This window comes from Mobula birostris, chromosome 3 (genome assembly GCF_030028105.1).
Source record: "Mobula birostris isolate sMobBir1 chromosome 3, sMobBir1.hap1, whole genome shotgun sequence".
NCBI lineage: Eukaryota > Metazoa > Chordata > Chondrichthyes > Myliobatiformes > Myliobatidae > Mobula > Mobula birostris.
In genome coordinates, this window is record NC_092372.1 from 49,499,437 (window position 1) to 49,518,712 (window position 19,276).

Consider the following 19,276-nt stretch of genomic DNA (forward strand, 5'->3'; position numbering starts at 1 on the left):
GCACAACACCCAGTCCAGAATAGCCGATCCCCTAGTGGGCTCAATCACAAGCTGCTCTAAAAAGCCATCTTATAGGCATTCTAGAAATTCCCCCTCTTGGAATCCAGCACCAACCTGATTTCCCAATCTATTTGTGTATTGAAATCCCTCTTGACTATTGTAACATTGCCCTTTTGGCATGCATTTTCTATTTTTCATTGAAATTTGTAGACCACATCATTACTACTGTTTGGGGGTCTGTATGTAACTCCCATCAGGGTCTTTTTACCCTTGCATTTCCTTAGGCCTATCCACAACAATTCAACATCTTCCGACCCTCTGTCACCTCTTTCGAATGATTTGATTTCATTTTTTATCAACAGAGTGACGCTGCCCCCTCTGCCTTCCTGCCTATCCTTTTGACACATTGTGTATCCTTGGAAATTAAGCTCCCAGCTATAATCTCCTTTCAGCCATGATTCAGTGATGTGTAAAACATCATACATGCCAATCTGTAACTGTACTATAAGTTCATCTACCTTATTCTGTATACTGTGTGCATTCAAATATAACACCTTCAGTCCTGTGTTCACCCTTTTTCAATTATGTCCACCTTTTACATTGCAAAACATCCTGTTGACTGCAATTTTGCCCTATCATCAGCTTCTCCTTACTAGAAGTAATGCTACACATTGTCTCTGTTTGTAAACCAGCTACCTCATCTTCAGCACTATCATTCCGGTTCTCATCCCCCTGTCACATTAGTTTAAACCTACCTGAACAACTCTTGCCAACCTGCCTACAAGGATATGACTACCCTTGGATTCAGATGTAACCCATCCCTTTTGTACAGGTCATAACTTCCCCAGAAGAGATCGCAATAATCCATAAATTTGAAGCCCTGCTCCCTGCACCAGTTCCTCAGCCACACATTCACCTACCAAATCATTCTATTCATACCCTCACTGGCACATGGCATAGGCAGCAATCCTGAGATTACTACCCTGGAGGTCCTGTTTCTCAACTTTCTACCTAGCTCCCTAAAATTTCTCTTCAGGACCTCCTCAATTTTTCTACCTACGTCATTGGCGCCAATATGCACCAAGACATCTGGCTGCTCACCCTCACTCTTGAGAATGCCACTGACCTGATCTGAGATATCCCTGATCTTGGCACCAGGGAGGTAACATACCATCTAGGTGTCTCTATCGCATCCACAGAACCTTGTCTCTGTTCCCCTGATTAAGGAATCTCCTATCAACACTGCAGTCCTCTTCACCTCTCTGCTCTTCTGAGTTACAGCACCAGACTCAGTGCTAGAGACCTGGTCACTGTGGCTCCCCCCAGTAGGTCGTCCCCCTCAATGGTATCTATAATTGTGTAATTATTATTGAGGGGAATGTCACAGGTGTACTCTGCACTGGCTGTGTGTTTCCCCTCCTTCTCCTGACAATCTCCTTCAACCTAGGGGTGACTACCTCTTCGTAGCTCCTGTCTGTCACCACCTCATTCTCTCATAAGAGAACTGCAGCTCCAGTTCCTTAATAGGTTCTCTCAGGAGCTGCAGCTCTGTGTACCTAGTGCAGGTGTGTTTATCTGGGGGACTGGAGGTCTCCCAGACTTGCCACATCCCACACAGGGTACAAAACACAACGCATGCAAAGACACTTAATCCTTCCAATTCAGCTGGAACTCATCCTTATTGTACAGGTCACCCACTCTCCCAAAGATGATCCTAACAATCTGAAACTCAAGAGACCTACTTCCTGTTGTCCATTTCTGTCTGATGGCATACAAATTTATGGGCTGTATACTGTTAGGTTGCAATGTAAGCTGCTGGTCAGGGAGAAAATCCTAAAATAAAGCTGTGTTTAAAAAAAATTTAGTATAAAATATAATTAATTATACAACAATAGCCAACAAGCTCTGCCCTTTTTTCACTCCTCCAAAGATGTTCCATCATTTTTCTATCATTTTATCCTTTTTATTTCTCTTTTGATCATCTGTTTTATCCCTTCTTTTTGCTCCTTTACCTTTTTCCATTTCTCTTAAGCTTTTCTCTCGTGTATCAAGGTTTTGTCTTGGTAACTCTGGTGCATCCATGAGAATTGAATATTAATGAAAGACCTTTGGCATATGTAAATTGATATTCAATTTTTTGGGAAAGAAGATGTATTCTCAGAACAACAAACACAAAATTCAGCAGATCTGGCAGCATCTACAGAAAGGAATAAACAATTGATGTTTCAGGCCAAGACCCTTTATCAGGACTGGAAAGGAAGGGAGAAGAAGGCAGAATAAGAAGACGGGGAAGAGGAAGGACTATGAGCTGGTGAGGTTGGTTGGTGGGTGGGAGTGGTGAAGTGAGAAGCAGGGAGGTGGAACGTGGAAGAACTGTAGGGCTGAAAAAGGAATCTGACGGGAGATGGGAGCGTCCCATGGGAGAAAGTGAAGGAGGAAGGGTACCAGAGGGAGTTGATGTGCAGGTGAGGAGGAAAAGCGGTAAGAGAGGAGTCAGAATGGGGGATGGAAAAAGAGAAGGGGTGGGAGAAAGGTCAGTGAGTTAGAGAAATTGATGTACGTGCTGTCAGGTCGGAAGGTATTGGGTGCCACAGTAGCCTGGTATTTAGTGCAATGCTATCACAGCTCTGGGCATTGGAGCTCAGAGTTCAATTCCAGTGTTTTATGACATTCCCAGGTGCATGTGGATTTCCTTCAGGAGCTCCAGTTTCTGCCACAGTCCAAAGATGTACTGGTTAGTAGGTCAATTAGTCATTTTAAATTGCCCTGTGATTCAGCGATGGTTACATCAGTGGGTTACTGGGTGACGCAGCTAGGGGACTGGAGGGGCCTTCTCCACACTCACTAAATTAAACTAAATTAAACACTTGGAGTACTGTGTCCAGTTCTGGTCACCTCACTATAGGAAGGATGTGGAAGCATTGGAGAGGGTACAGAGGAGATTTACCATGATGCTGCCTGGTTTAGAGAGTATGCATTATGATCAGAGATTAAGGGAGCTAGGGCATTACTCTTTGGAGAGAAGGAGGATGAGAGGAGACATGATAGAGGTATACAAGATAATAAGAGGAATAGATAGAGTGGATAGCCAGCACCTCTTCTCCAGGGCACCACGGCTCAATACAAGAGGACATGGCTTTAAGGTAAGGGGTGGGAAGTTCAAGGGGGATATTAGAGGAAGGTTTTTTACTCAGAGAGTGGTTGGTGCGTGGAATGCACTGCCTGAGTCAGTGGTGCAGGCAGATACACTAATGAAGTTTAAGAGACTACTAGACCGGTATATGGAGGAATTTAAGGTGGGGGCTTATATAGGAGGCAGGGTTTGAGGGTTGGCACAACATTGTGGGCTGAAGGGCCTGTACTATGCTGTACTATTCTATGTTCTATGTTAAGATAATAAAGGTACTCTCCCAATGCCATTTTCTGGCCCTATCTGGATGCCGCTTGATTCCCCTAATATCAATAAATCTAGTGAATTGTTTAGAATGAACTCAGTGACTGAGTTTCCACAGCTCTTTGAAATAGTACTGGTTTTTCAGGGGAGTAGAAGATATTAATCAAAGTGGCTGAGTTTCGTAGATGCTGCCTGCTGAACACCTCCTGCATTCTCAGTCTCAGCATCTGTTGTTGTCCTACAAGATCAAAGGGAGCTTGTTTTCCTGTGATGACTGTGTTAGGTGTGATTTCAATTAAGGGTGACTACTAATGACATCATTAATCAGAACTGTCAATAACAAATTAAACTCGGATAAGAATCAAAACCCAAGCTGCAATCTGACCAACACAAATAAACCAATTTTTAAATAAACTTGGAAGAGTGCAATATTAGCCCTTCTCCTAGGGCATGGGACAAGGTAAAGAACTGAAGTGGAAGTGAGGGTGTACTTTGCCTCAGGGGACCATGATCTATTATTTTTGAGAACGTGATGGAAAAGGATAGTACTGGTCCACAGGTTAGGGTTCTAAACAGGAACAGGGCTACTTTTAGGGGAATTAAGCAGGATCTAGAAGAGGTCAATTGAATGAACCTCTTTGAAGGGAAAGGAGTGAACAGTAATTGGGAGATTTTTTAAGAGAGTTATAGCACAGGAGAAGCATGCTTCTATTAGTATGAATGGTAAACTTGGCAAGCTGAGGGAATCCTAGTTGATTACAGGTAACTTACCCGTGTAAGCGGAACAAGTGCTACACATGCCTTTGCACTTCCTCCCTTACCACCATTCAGGGCTCCAAACAGTCCTTCCAGGTGAGGCAACACCTCACCTATGAGTTGGCTGGGGTGATATACTGCGTCCGGTGCTCCCGATGTGGCCTTTTATATATTGGCGAGACCCGACGCAGACAGGGAGACCGCTTTGCTGAACACCTACGCTCTGTCTGCCAGAGAAAGCAGGATCTCCCAGTGGCCACACATTTTAATTCCACATCCCATTCCCATTCTGACATGTCTATCCACTGCCTCCTCTACTGTAAAGATGAAGCCACACTCAGGTTGGAGGAACAACACCTTATATTCCCTCTGGGTAGCCTCCAACCTGATGGCATGAACATTGACTTCTCTAACTTCCGCTAATGCCCCACCTCCCCCTCGTACCCCATCTGTTACTTATTTTTATACACACATTCTTTCTCTCACTCTCCTTTTTCTCCCTCTGTCCCTCTGAATATACCCCTTGCCCATCCTCTGGGTCCCCCCCCCCTTGTCTTTCTTCCCGGACCTCCTGTTCCATGATCCTCTCGTATCCCTTTTGCCTATCACCTGTCCAGCTCTTGGCTCCATCCCTCCCCCCTCCTGTCTTCTCCTATCATTTTGGATCTCCCCCTCCCCCTCCAACTTTCAAATCCCTTACTCACTCTTCCTTCAGTTAGACCTGACGAAGGGCCTCGACCTGAAACGTCGACTGCACCTCTTCCTAGAGATGCTGCCTGGCCTGCTGCGTTCACCAGCAACTTTTATGTGTGTTGATTACAGGTATTGATGCTCTGGTCAGGAAGGAAGAATACATAGGGTTTAAGGGGGCGGAGTGCGGAAATCCCTTGATGCTGGTTAGCGAGAGAGTAGATCAGCAGGCCATGGGAGATGGGTAGGGTTTTTAACAAATATTTCTCCTTGGTGTATACTAAGCAGACAATCATGGTTTCACAGGAAGTAAGAAGATTCATTAAGGTGACAAATTCGCAGGGCCTCATCAAGTCCATCCTGACGTTGCGGGAAGCTAGAGAGGAAATAACAGAGCCTCTTGTGGAGTCATTTGCCTCAAATTCCCAAACTAGAAGCTGGCTAACGTAATTCCATGGTTTAAAAAAGGTAGCAAGGAAAGGTCAGTGAACCACAGGCTGATCGGTCTGACATCAGTAGTGAGGAAGTTACTGGTGGAAAGTCTGAGGGACAGGGTTCTCCAGCGTTTGGATAGACTGATTAGGAGTCAGCATGATTTTATGTACAGAAAGTTGGGCTTTTCAAATCTCTTGTGTTTTTTTTTGAAGAGGTAATCTAAAAGGTAAATGAGGGTTGGCGACTGGATGTTGTCTATTTGGAATTTGGCAAGGTCTTTTACAAGGTCCAGTATGATAGGCTGGTTTGGAAGATTAGGTCCCCTGGAACCCAGGGAGAGGCTGGTTATGTGGATTCAAAATTGCATCGGACGTAGGAAGCACAGGGTGGTGGGTGAAGGTTGTTCGTCGGAATGGTAGCAGATGACTCGTGGCATGCCACAGGGATCAGCTTTGAGACATTTGTTATTCATTATTTATATAAATTATTTGGATGTGAATGCACAAGACTTGATCAGCAAGTTTGCAGATGATATGAAATTAGAAGTTGATGCTAATAGTGAAGAAGGTTGGCATAGATTACAGGGGGATCTTGATCAGTTAAGGAAGTGGGCTGAGGAGTAGCAAATGGATTTCAATACAGCTAAGTGCAAGCTGATGCAGATTTGACTTCCTAAAATGCATAGGACTTGTATTATGAATGATAGTGTACTAGGAATGTAATGGAACAGAGGGACTTGGGAGTACAAGTTCATAGTTCATTGAAAGTAGGTCACAGGTAGATGGAGTGGTGAAAAAGGTGTTTAGCACACTGGCCTTCATTAGACAAGGCACTAAATATAGGAGTTGGTATATTATATTGCATTTGGGTAAGTCATTGGTGAGGCCACACTTGGAGTATTGTGTACAGTTTTGGACACCCTGTTTTCAGAAGGATGTGGCTAAACTGAGAAATATACAGAAGAGATTTATGAGGATGTTGCCAGGACTTGGGGGTCTGAGTTACAGGGAGTGGTTGTCTAGGCTATGTCTTTATTTCTTGGAGTACAGGAGGATGAGGGGTGACCTCATAGGGTTGATTTTTTAAAAAATCATTAAAGTCCTAGATAAGATGGATGGTAACACCTCTTACCCTTTTGGTAGAGGAGCCCCAACCGAGGAAGCATAGATTTTGGGTGATAAAGGCAAGATTTAAAAGGACCTTTTTCATGCACAGGGTGTAGAGTATATGGAATGAGCTGCCAGAAGTGTATGAGGCATGCATTCAAGAAGCACTTACAAAGATACCTGGAGAGGGTGAGATGAGAGGGATATAGGCTGAATGCAGGAAATTGTGACGAGATGGTGGGCTCTGTGTACTTGCTGGGCTGAAGGGCTTGTATCCGTGTAATGTTACTCTGTAATTCTATATACTCACAACAGCAAATTCAAATATTCTTCAGGCTGTTTGAGGATGTTTGAAAGCCAGCTGTCGGTATCCCGGTAGAATGTAACTAATTGCAACTGTCGTACGTAAGTGTGGAAGTACATATTTACAAAACATTAATTCAATGAAAGAAATTTATTTCTGCAAACAAGCAAAATGGCAGTAAAATCAGGATCAAAATAATTTGCGTTTGCAGTGTAAGAGCCTAGGTCTTATACAAATTGAAAATGTGTTTAATTCCTTCAGGATATTTGATGTAAATGTTCCAGTTTCAATAGCAGCATTACAAATTATCAGATACACTACACTGCATTAAGATGAAAAATATTTTTTGCAACCATTTAGATTACATGTACAGAACCATGATATATATTGCAGAAGGTCAGGATATGTTTTTTTTCTACAGGATCATACTGTAAATGAGAAAACAAGATCTAGATTCTAGCTGATTTTAACAAGACCCTGCAAATGAAGTCTGTTTTTATATAGTTGCTTCAGAACATACAGTATATACAGTGGCATGCAAAAGTTTGGGCACCCCGGTCAAATTTTCTGTTACTGTGAATAGTTAAGTGAGTAGAGGATGAACTGATCTCCAAAAGTCAAAGTTAAAGATGAAACATTCTTTTCAACATTTTAAGCAACATTAGTGTATTATTTTTGTTTTGTACAATTTCGGAGTGGGAAGAAAAGGAAAGGAGCACCATGCAAAAGTTTGGGCACCCCAAGGGATTTGAGCTTTCAGATAACTTTTACCAAGGTCTCAGACCTTAATTAGTTTGTTAGGGCTATGGCTTGTTCACAATCATTGTTAAGAAAGGCCAGGTTATGCAAATTTCATAGCTTTATGATATCCTGACTGCTCAGACCTTGTCCCAACAATCAGCAGCCATGGGCTCCTCTAAGCAGCTGCCTAGCACTCTGAAAACTAAAATAATTGATGCCCACAAAGCAGGAGAAGGTTATAAGAAGATAGCAAAGCGTTTTCCGGTAGCCGTTTCCTCAGTTCCTAACGTAATTAAGAAATGGCAGTTAACAGGAATGGTGGAGGTCAAGTTGAGGTCTAGAAGACCAAGAAAACTTACCAAGAGAACTGCTCACGGGGTTGCTAGAAAGGCAAATCAAAACCCCCGTTTGACTGCAGAAGACCTTCAGGAAGATTTAGCAGACTCTGGAGTGGTGGTGCACTGTTCTACTGTGCAGTGGCACCTGCACAAATATGACCTTCATAGAAAAGTCATCAGAAGAAAACCTTTCCAGCAACCTCACCACAAAATTCAGAGTCAGAAGTTTACAAAGGAACATCTAAACAAGCCTGATGCATTTTGGAAACAAGTCCTGTGGACTGATGAAGTTTAAAAAAGAACATTTTGGCTGCAGTGAGCAAAGGTATGTTTGGAGAAAAGGTGCAGAATTTCATGAAAAGAACTCCTCTCCAACTGTTAAGCACGGGGGTGGATCGATCATGCTTTGGGCTTGTGTTGCAGCCAGTGGCACGGGGAACATTTTACTGGCAGAGGGAAGAATGAATTCAATTAAATACCAGCAAATTCTGGAAACAAGTATCACACCGTCTATTAAAAAAAAGCCGAAGATGAAAAGAGGATGGCTTCTACAACAGGATAATGATCTTTAACACACCTCAAGGTTCACAATGGACTACCTGAAGAGGCGCAAGCTGAAGGTTTTGCCATGGCCCTCAAAGTCCCCCGACCTAAACATCATCGAGAATCTGTGGATAGACCTCAAAAGAACAGTGCATGCAAGACAGCCCAAGAATCTCTCAGAACTAGAAGCCTTTTGCAAGGAAGAATGGGTGCAAATCCCCCAAACAAGAATTGAAACAGAAAGCGTTTACAGGCTGTGATACTTGCCAAAGGGGGCGTTACTAAGTACTGACCATGCAGGTTGCCCAAACTTTTACTTCAGGCCATTTTCCTTCTTTGTTATTTTGAAACTGTAAAAGATGGAAATAAAAAAGTAATCTTGCTTAAAATATTAAAGAAATGCATCATCTTTAACTTTATGCCTTTTGGAAATCAGGTCATCTTTTACTTGCTTAGCTATTCACTGTAACAGACATTTTGACTGGGGAGCCCAAACTTCTGCATACCACTGTATTGAATATGCATATGTATTACAAGTTTATATTATCCTGCAGACAATTTATAGAATTGATCTATTAAATAAACAACAAGGAAACAAAACTGTTTCTAGGTTTAGAAGCTGCACTTTTATTGTTTTAAATTACCAAAGAAAAACAGTCCTGTGTCACAAATACAGAACACCATTTCACTGCATTCAGCATTAACTTTCAATATACGTAGTGAAATGAATGGAGAACAAGTGTCATGAAACATGGCAATAAATTAGCATATAATTTACCAAAAAGGAAATATTTAATAACAGTGTACCACATTAATACTGAATGTAAAATATAAGCAACTAATCACAATAATACAATGCTAGTTCCATTCTGGATAAGGATATTTATGTGACATTCAGTGATTAATAGAGTCCATAATTAAATGTACCGCTCCATGAAGTATGCACCTTGGGGGTATTTCTGTGAACAAGCCCTTTCTTAGTCTATATGACCAGATGCTGATAATACTGTAGTGTCTGCCTTGGGCTCTTCATTGTACTGGCTACAAAGTAGTATTCTTCTCAGTATGGCAGGCCTGTCAAATTCCTTTACAGTTTAAACAATTAACTGTTATCAGCTTGAGAACTACAAAGGATTCAGTCTTTGATATTAAGGTGGCTACAAGGTAGCAGCAGCAATAAACTGTGCTATTTAAACACTTTCTGATCCAATTTCTGTCCATTTTATTTGGGTCCCAGTTGAAAATTTATTTTCTTGGTTTATTAATTTGTTTTTTGTATCCTTTTCCCTTTGATAATGTTATCCAATAGAGGTTGAGGGAGTTGCATTAATTCCACTGTCAGTGCTCTCTTATAGTGTAGATATGTGCATTCAACTCCCTTGTAATATAGCACCAGTACCACAAAACAATAAACAAACCAATCCATGGAAACAAGTCTTGCAATGTTAATACATAATCTGAGGTAAGGAGGAATTAGTTAATCATAGTTCTTTGTTAAAGTGAAATATTTATTGATTAAAAGAGTCATGCCCTGGAGTATTAAGCACTGGTTCTTGGGATTGTCATAGCAACACTGTTCCCTTTATGATAGCTCAGATTTCTCAAGGCATGACAGCACCAAGGTAGACTGATTAGTTTTATTCAAGATGATGTCCAATATATGGAACTAGTTTGTAAGCAAGCCCAATTATAGGCATTTGAACAAGCACCTCATTGGCAAGGCCAGTTGTATTATAGAAGAAAGCAGTTTAAAAATACTGTCCAGAGGTAGTAGGTGACAGACAAGATTTTCATGATTATGACTGAGTGTGCAGCACAACATCCTATATAGATTGTCAAAAACTTATGTTGCTCTGCATTTACTGTACATCTGAAAAGGTTTTTTTCGTACATATGACTTTATAAAAATATGCAAAATGACAATTTCCTGTGCAAGATGCCATTAGAGGAAATTATTAACTTGTACATTGTTGTGTAACAAATCACATCCTTGCTGATTAAGTATTTTAGCTGATGTGTAATTAGCTAGTTAGTTTTCTTTATTTTAAAGAATCACATTTTTCACGAAAATTACTTTAAAATAATTCCTTTGAAATGAAAATAAATGTACTCTACTAAAAATTTGTTTCATTCAAAATCTACAGAATCTCACTTAACTGATGAAAAGTGCCCTGTTTTGCATGTTAATGGATTTTGTACACAATGATTTACAAATATTCTCACTTACGATAGGTTCATTGCACTAGACAAAAGAGGCACAGTTCAACACAAATGCACATTCATTAAGTACTTGCTGCAGCTTGCAAGTGTTCAAGTACTATAGTAATATGAACAAGTATCCTCTTTTATTACCTCCATATTGAGTCTTTAATCAAGCTAGGCCATTTACTTTGCAAGCACTGGGCTTTGGAATTATGTCTGGTTTTACCTTTAGTGTACAAATACTATGTGGTTTCACATTTAAATATTATTTCAGGTAAACAATACATTGTCAAATCTAAACATAATGTATTGCTAATACTCCTACTGAGAGTAGTGCTACTAAAGCTTCTAACATCATTCATATTTTCTCTTTTCCAAATATTCTTTGGCTGCATTTATCTCGACAGCAGCACAAAAATGATTTTGAAACAAGGGTTTCCTCTTTTGAAATAGAAAAGCACCTGGAGCATTTTTTTTATTGCAAGTTTTTTTGATAGGTGTGTCTCATTTCAAAGCAGATAGTCTGTGTGTTATACCTAGCATGGTGGTCTCAACCAGAACTGCTTGAACGGAGCCTGGTTTAAGAAACTAGATGCCTGTGTGGACAAAGCCATTCCAAAACCAGTGGTGTAAACAAGGGCAGTTAGAGCAGTACATTTCAGGCTCTGCGCATCTTTTAGATTGGGAGGGCAATGGCTGAGAAATCTCTGCCTTCCCTTACTTCACAATGGTAAATTATCAGCCATGTTTGCCTTTAATTTGTTGAAAAACATAGCAAATTTAAAAAGTGTTAAAATTACTTTGTACACTTAAGTTTGAAACTTCAATGTCTGGTTGGCAGCAAGGAACCTTCATTGATTTGGATGCACTCAATAGCCTTACTGGAATAATTTTTCAATTTCATTTACTAAATGGAGCAAACCTGACTCAGATTTCCAGTGTTGGGGTATCGTCTTTTTAAACCACATAGTTTTGAAAATAGGAATTTTAGTGGAAAGGACTAGAAATGTAGCACCATGTACAGAAAAAATCTGTTCCATTTTTGGTTTTTATTAAATAACTTATCTGTTGATACTATAAAACTTCTTTTGGTCACTGTTGTGAGAGATAAATAATTGTAATTGTTCCTAAAGTGTGTTGAAAGCATATCTTTCAGAGTTTTTATTTAGCTAGGCAAGCTCACATAATTATTATTTTCTGCTTTATCAGCTTTTGAACATATACAAACTGTTCTCTCTTATTTAGGTCCAATATATATTACATTAACTTTCTGGTCCCTGGAGATGAACCAACTATTCAATTTGTTCAAGTGAACGTGCGTGTCCTTAACAGCTGAGTGTTTTTCATGTTGCTGAGCAGAAAACTTAGAACTGGCATCTCCTCCACTCTGTGTCCAGCACCTTAGTTTAAAAAAAAATCCCACTTCACAGAAGTTAAAATAACAGCAAATTATTGTCAGCTGAAGCTGACCAGTGGTTACAATTTCCACAGGGTAGAGTTTGTGGGACATCAAATCCCGATCCTTTTTGAATTCAGGGCAGGCACATTTTCCATGATAGAATTAACGAGGCTTGCTTTGGGTCAGTGTCCTTGGCAGGTCTTACAGCACATCTGTCTAAAGTACGCCCTGCTGCAGAACTTGAACTTCAGCACCAGTGGGCAGTAAGCCACTTTGTTCACATCTTTGCATTCTATGAAATAAAAGAATTGATAACACTGAGTATAGATATGAAATTATCTCACTTCCAAGATGTACATATCTCTACTGGAAACATCCCACATCTTCCAATGTAGAAGAACTAAACTTTTAATGAACTGACGTGGGATTTTTCTCAGTGTTTCTTTTAGCATTGCAGAAACCACTTTTTCATATATAATCATTCATTTGGGTTACTTATTAATTGAGATACTGTGCAGAATAGGCCCTTCCAGCTCTTTGAGCCACGCCACCCAGTAACCCCTGACTTAACTCTAGCCTCATCACAGGACAACTTACAATGACCAATTGATCTACTAACCGGTACGCCTCTGAAAAGTGGGAAGAGACTGGAGCACCCATAGGAAATCCAGCCATTCCACGGGGAGAACGTACTGACTCCTTACAGATAACGTTGGAATTGAACTCTGAACTCTGCTACCCCCACTTGTGATAGCGTCGCTCTAACCGGTATGCTACTGTGGCACTCATATGGTACGCATATGGACAAATTCTCTGGATCTGTACCCATCGAGAGGAACTCACTTTAGGAAAGCACAGGTCAGAGCCACATTTAAAACATTCCAGTACTCTCTCTCTCTGAATCATGCTTCCATCAAACTCAAATTTTCACTGGCACTTATCCTATAATTTGTTGCTATGAGAACTTCTGGTTAGTCATAAACAGAAAATTTATATTATGGTTTCCAAAAATCTGTCAAACATGTTCTTTTGAAAATATGATATTGGCTTAGTCTAACTATATTGAAAACACATTACAATTTCATAATTTGTAAAAATACAACTGTAAAACAATGTTTAAAATTAACTTCTTTAGAAAATTGTCATTTTATCAGCCCGATGAAAGATTCTTTCCAGTAGATTAATTAATATTTCTCCTTCAGATACTGACTACAGCAATGCTTATTTTTGCCATTTCCAGTTTTTACTTTAGATTTATGACGTTCATAGTTTACCTTTGTTTAATGATATGGTTTTGCAAAATGTACTATAACCATGAGAAGAATGTTCTCTGTGAAATTTGCCTAGCCATTGGTTAAAATAATACTTCATCTGGAATCAATGAATTGTAAGAAATATCCATGTCTTGACTTACAGATGTGGAATGCACCAAGGATATACATTACGGTCAAAACAATAAATACTAAATGGCAAGTACTTGCAGCTACTGTGAGGGGTGCTTTAACACACTACATAAACTACAAAAGAACTTGAAACTGCATGAAAAATGATTAAAATGCCATTTTGGTTCAGGTTTCAGATGACCTTGGACTGTCTGGATCCTGCAGCCACACACGTACTTTAAAAGAAATGGTACAGAACTGTATTTCATCCACTGTAGCTGTGGTTGGACTATTGGTGTTTGTACTACAGTATAGTCTCAACAGTAAATGTAACATTACACTTAACAGAAGCAATCCTTCAAAGTCTGGCTTCAAAAAAATACAGTAATTCAAAAGTACAACTCAAGAATTCAAACAGATGCTGAGTTCAACATCATGTCTTTCACTGGTATAAACTTTCACAAGTGGTTAAAATAAATGTAACCTCACTTCTGTCATCAATTGAGAAAACATACAGATATTTCTTTCAAATTCTTTAAAAACTGATTTATTGCAAGGAACTGATTTTGACTGCAAATGCCTGATATGCTCCAAAACCAAGTACCATATTTAACACTAAGTAAGGAGCATAGAAGAAGCTGACTTTGCCAGTTACTCAAGATGAAAACAATCTACTGGTTCAGATCGTTTCCTTATAAATACCAATCTTGCATGTGGCTTGGTGAGTAGCAACACTATTTTTCATGCTCCCTGTCAAAATCTGGGTGTTATTTATATGGTGAAATGATCTATCAAAATTGTGCATGTCTTCAAATTATATCCTTGAATGGCCTGACCTTTATAAGTAGATATGACCAATTTCTTTACACTTGTAATAAAAAAAATGACGTAAATCTGCTGCTTATTTACAAATTTCTACGCAAGTATGATTCTTTTGAAATTGTAGGAAGGGCCTGAAGTTCGCAAATTCTGTGGTTTTAACTTGACAGATCATTTTTTTGGCATTATTAATTGATCCGGCACTCAAACAGCAAGCAGCACACCGCACTGGAACAACTTGGAAAGTTACAGCACCAGGGAACGTGTACAAAAATCCTTGAAACAATTCAGAATGAAGAGATCCCAAAAGACTCATTCCTGAAATGTCACCCACTCAAGCTGTATATTTTTAAGTACTTACCTTCTGCATTGGTGATAGGAGTAGTGTCACATTTACTCTCACACTGTTGCATTGAGGGTGGTCGAAGGGTTTCAGGACACTCAGTAGATGGCTGGCCAGTGTACGAAAGACATTGAACTGTTCTCATCTGCTGGCCAAGACCACATTGTGCAGAACACTGCAATAAATCAAGAATAAAAATGCATGTTAAAGGCTGTCCTTGTAGACCCCTGCTTTCAGACTGTTCTTACTCCAAGAACATTATTTCTTCATACTTCAACCCTATTCTGTACCCATTGTTCATTTTCCTCCCATTTTCAGCCCATGGAAGCTCTGATGCTGTCTGACACTTTGACAGTCTTCAGCTTCGAGTCGCAGATGCTTTATTTACACCATGGATATTCAGGCCCTTCACACCTTTATTCCTTAACAGGATGTTAAGGGGCACATTCTCCATGAACAGAGGTCCAACCAGTCCCCCACCACCACTCCCCTCATCTGCCAAGATGAGCTTCTTTCATTCACTACTTCCTTTTTTAAATCCTCTAACTTTCTCCAAGTCAAAGATATGGCTATGGAAAGTCATATGATTCTAAGCTACAGTGGTTTTTGCATGCAATATTTGGAATAGATTTTGTTCAGTCCAAATTTGGTAAATTGATTGTATTTCTTAAACTTCTAGATCTCAAACCAAACTGAAAAATTACCTTACTTTGCTGCAAATTTCCACTTTGTTCTCTGTTGTGTATGTGGCCTGTTTACACAACTAAGTTATTAATAAAAACGCTGGAGAGGGGAACTAAGTTTCATGGTTCTTTACAGGTAGGGTCCGAACTTTTACACACACATACGCACCTAATAGCGCATGCAACAATGTGTTACTAAAACATAAAGTAGTCCCTTATAATGTAAGCTATACAGTACATTCTCATTTTCACAAGGGCTGCCTCTTACTCTTTCCTTTCTCAACTTTTCTACTTTAATCTCAGATGATAGATAAATGACAAGTATCCATCCAAAACTGACACACTCCAATAGCTATCTTGTTGGCCTCCATGCTGCAGGACTGCTTTGCTGATGTCCACTGGAATGTCTTCCATGATCAGGGTGTCTCCAAGTCCACAGATGGAGTCATGTGCTTCATCCGGAAGCGCATTGACATTGTTGTTCCCCAGAAGTTGGTCAGGATCTTCCCAAACCAGAAACCTTGGATCAAGAGTTCCGTGTGAGCAATTAACCGCGCGACACAGGGCTTACATTGCCGGCAATCAGAAGCTCATGAAAAGCAGCTATGATCTGAGCAGAGCTATCAAGACTGCAAAGCAACAATATTGGGACATGCTTGAGTCAAGATTCACAACGAATAGCACACGTGACTTATGGTGAGGACTGCATACCATCGCAGACTTCAAAGCCAAACATTGTGGTGTCACCAACATTGCGGCCTTTCTCCCAGATGAGCTCAATTGCTTTTACGCTTGGTTTGATGTTGCTAACTCTGAGCCTCCAAGGAAAGTCACCGCTACAACCTGCAACCTGGTCATCTCTGAGACTGAGGTATGCAGATGTTTCCAACGAGTGGACTGTTGCAAGGCTGCGGAACTGGACGGCATCCCAGGGTGAGTAGTCAGGATGTGCACAGCACAGCTGGCAGGCGTGTTTACAGACATTTTTAATCTCTCCCTCTCCCAGTGTAGAGTGCCCTCCTGCTTCAAATTACCCACCATTCTCCCTGTACCAAAAAAGAAGAAGGTAACGTGCCTGAACGACTGGCATCCTGTCACACTCACCTCAATAATAAGCAAATGCTTTGAGAGACTGTTTAAGTATTACATCTGCAGCTTGCTACCACCCAAACTGGACCCCCTACAATTCGCCTACTAACACACCCAATCGACAGATGACACAATAGCCACAGCTCTACATACTGTCCTTACACAGCTGGAGAAGAGGGATGCTTATGTGAGAATGTTGTTCTTGGACTACAGTTCAGCATTCAACACCATAATTCCATCCAGGCTCGACAGGAAGCTCAGAGACCTCGACTTTAGCCCTGCCTTGTGCAGATGGATCCTGGACTTCCTGTCAGGTCGCCAGAGAGTGGTAAGAGTGGGCTCCCCCACCTCCAACCTTCAAATCACACTGATTTGAGTGTATTTCTATGTTACATTGACTGGTCTATTTCTTATAAATTACTTTGATCGCACATTTAGACAGAGATGAAACGTAAGGAATTTTACTCCTCATGTATGTGAAGGATGTAAGAAATAAAGTCAATTCAATAATAATTGACACCATCTCCCAGATTCCTTCTTGGAAAATCACCTCCATTGTCCCCTAGGCTCTATTGTATCTGTTCTGGTGATCGACACCTTTCACACCAGTGCTTATGAGATGTCTTACTCTTTTCCTCAACCATGACAAAACTCTCAATTGCAGCTGTTGCATTTTCAGCACTTATTTGACCCTTCTCCCCCTTATCATCTTGTACTTCACTAGTCACCAGATTCACAGCATCATCATGTGTAACATCTGCCATTTTAAAGTTGTTACCACCAAACACATCTTCTCCCTCCTCACCCAGCATTACGAAGGGACTAATCACTCTGTATACCCTAGTTCGCTCTTCCATTAAGACCTACATCCATTACCCTCTTAGGGCACTTTCCCTTGCAACTGCAGAAGATGAAGCCCTTGTCCATATATGTCTTCCTTTCCCACCTGTACAGGGAAACAAACACTCTTTCAAGGAGAACACTGATCCATGTGTACCCTTTAGAGTAATGAGTATTGCATCTGATGGTCACAATATTATCTCCAGCACCTGGAGAACCAAATACAGGTTGTGTAAGAGCTTTGTAAAACATGTCTATTTAGTCCACAAGGAGACCCTGAGCTTCCAGTTGCTGTCACTTTAATTCTTCATCTCTTCAAGCTTTGATCTCTATATTTTTTGGCCATTTATGTGTTTTTTGGCTATTAACTATGTTAAAGTCAACCTAAGCTGCAGAAATGCCATCTGATTTTCCAACTTTGGATGTTACAATTTTCAATATTGAACTCAACGATTTCAGATATCCAGCCTTTCCAGTTTAATTCAGCATTAACCGGTAATGTTAACTTCTCTCTCTCTGCACATACTGCCTGACATGCTGAACATCTAGCATTTTGCTTTTATTTCAGATTTCCAATAATTTGTAGCATTTCATATCTTGTAGTTCCAACCATTTTGGCTTTTGTTTATTTCCTTCTAGTTCAACATAACTACCAGATCAGCTGTGATTCTCAAACTTTCACCAACTGCTCTCAGCAGGCACCACCACTATTTGTTATTACCTTTATTTTGGTTTCAGTCACATCGCACCCTTTATTCTCTCTGCTTACCACTGACCCTCCTACCACCATTCCCTTGTTCCACAACTGAAAACATGATTAGTTTCTAACTTTTCTCACATCTGATGCGTGTTTCACTAAAGATGTTTCACTCCATAGATGCTGTCTGACCTATTAAGTATTTTTAGCAATTTCTTCTTTATCTCAGATTTATAGAATCTGCATTATGTTTCGCTTTTCAATGTTTAATTGTAACATTCATCCACAGCAAATTGAAAATAAAAATATGCTCAACATAAAAAAATTATGATTTTAAAGCTGCAAGGTCATCTAAGACTAAGCCTTTTACTCTGAGATAGTTCTGTTGTAAAAGTTAGCGCTAACATTGGTTGGAATGTACTAGGGGAATTCAAGTGGCTTCAGACATCTGAATAATCTTTGTGGCCTCAGTATCTCTACTTAGAGGAAATGCACTGCTCTGGTGTAAGATAAACTTTAGTTTACTGCAGTGAGAACCTTCTCTTGGCATATTATGAATAATCCATCTCACTTTCTGAGACCATACAAATCGGTTTACAACCTTACCCAGGTTTTTCTGCCGTTTGGATATGGACTTGGACTATGGACTTTTTTCTCCCCAGTCTTATAGTTTTTTTTTAATATTCTGTATTTTTTGCCAATCCTTGTTTTTTTGTGTGGGGGAGGGGATTGGAGGGTTGACGAGCATGTTGCAGTTCTTTTCTTTCTCGGTTTCGTGGTACTTGGAGAAAGAGAATTTCAGAGTTGTATACTTTGACAAAAAGTGAAACTTTGAGATGTGCTTCAGGATACCTCAGGCACTAAGACCATCCAATTCTTCTCATGGAATTCTGCACTTTTTTTTCTCCAAACATACCTTTTCTCATTGTGGCCAAAAAGTTCTATTCAAAAGGTTCAAAGGAACAAGCCTGATGCATTTTGGAAACAAGTCCTGTGGACTGATGAAGTTAAAATAGAACCTTTTGGCCGCAGTGAGCAAAGGTATGTTTGGAGAAAAAAGTGTACAGAATTTCATGAAAAGAACACCTCTCCAACTGTTAAGCACAGGGGTGGATCAATCATGCTTTGGGCTTGTGTTGCAGCCGGTGACAAGGGGAACATTTACTGGTAGAGGGATGAATGAATTCAATTAAATACCAGCAAATTCTGGAAGCAATTCTGGAAGTAAAAAAGCTGAAGATGAAAAGAGGATGGCTTCTACAACAGGATAATGAACCTAAACACACCTCAAAATCCACAATGAACTACCTCAAGAGGCGCCAGCTGAAGGTTTTGCCATGGCCCTCACAGTCCCCTGACCTAAACATCATCGAAAATCTGTGGATAGACCTCAAAAGAGCAGTGCGTGCAAGGCGGCCCAAGAATCTCACAGAACTAGAAGCCTTTTGCAAGGAAGAATGGGCGAAAATCCCCCAAACAAGAATTGAAAGACTCTTAGCTGGCTACAAAAAGCGT

General features: G+C 40.3%; 1 protein-coding gene across 2 annotated transcripts in view; it reads right to left on the reverse strand.

The window, feature by feature from the left end:
- Nucleotides 1–8,921: 8,921 nt before the first annotated feature.
- Nucleotides 8,922–19,276, reverse strand: part of adamts6 (ADAM metallopeptidase with thrombospondin type 1 motif, 6) — a 291,316-nt gene continuing 280,961 nt past the window's right edge. For both annotated transcript variants that reach the window (XM_072252609.1, XM_072252608.1), the window contains exons 23-24: nucleotides 14,471–14,627; nucleotides 8,922–12,200 (exon numbers count right to left, since the gene is read on the reverse strand). In XM_072252609.1, coding sequence (XP_072108710.1) covers nucleotides 12,091–12,200; nucleotides 14,471–14,627 — 267 coding nt within the window. In that variant the 3' untranslated portion in view covers nucleotides 8,922–12,090. The remainder of the gene's footprint in view (nucleotides 12,201–14,470; nucleotides 14,628–19,276) is intronic.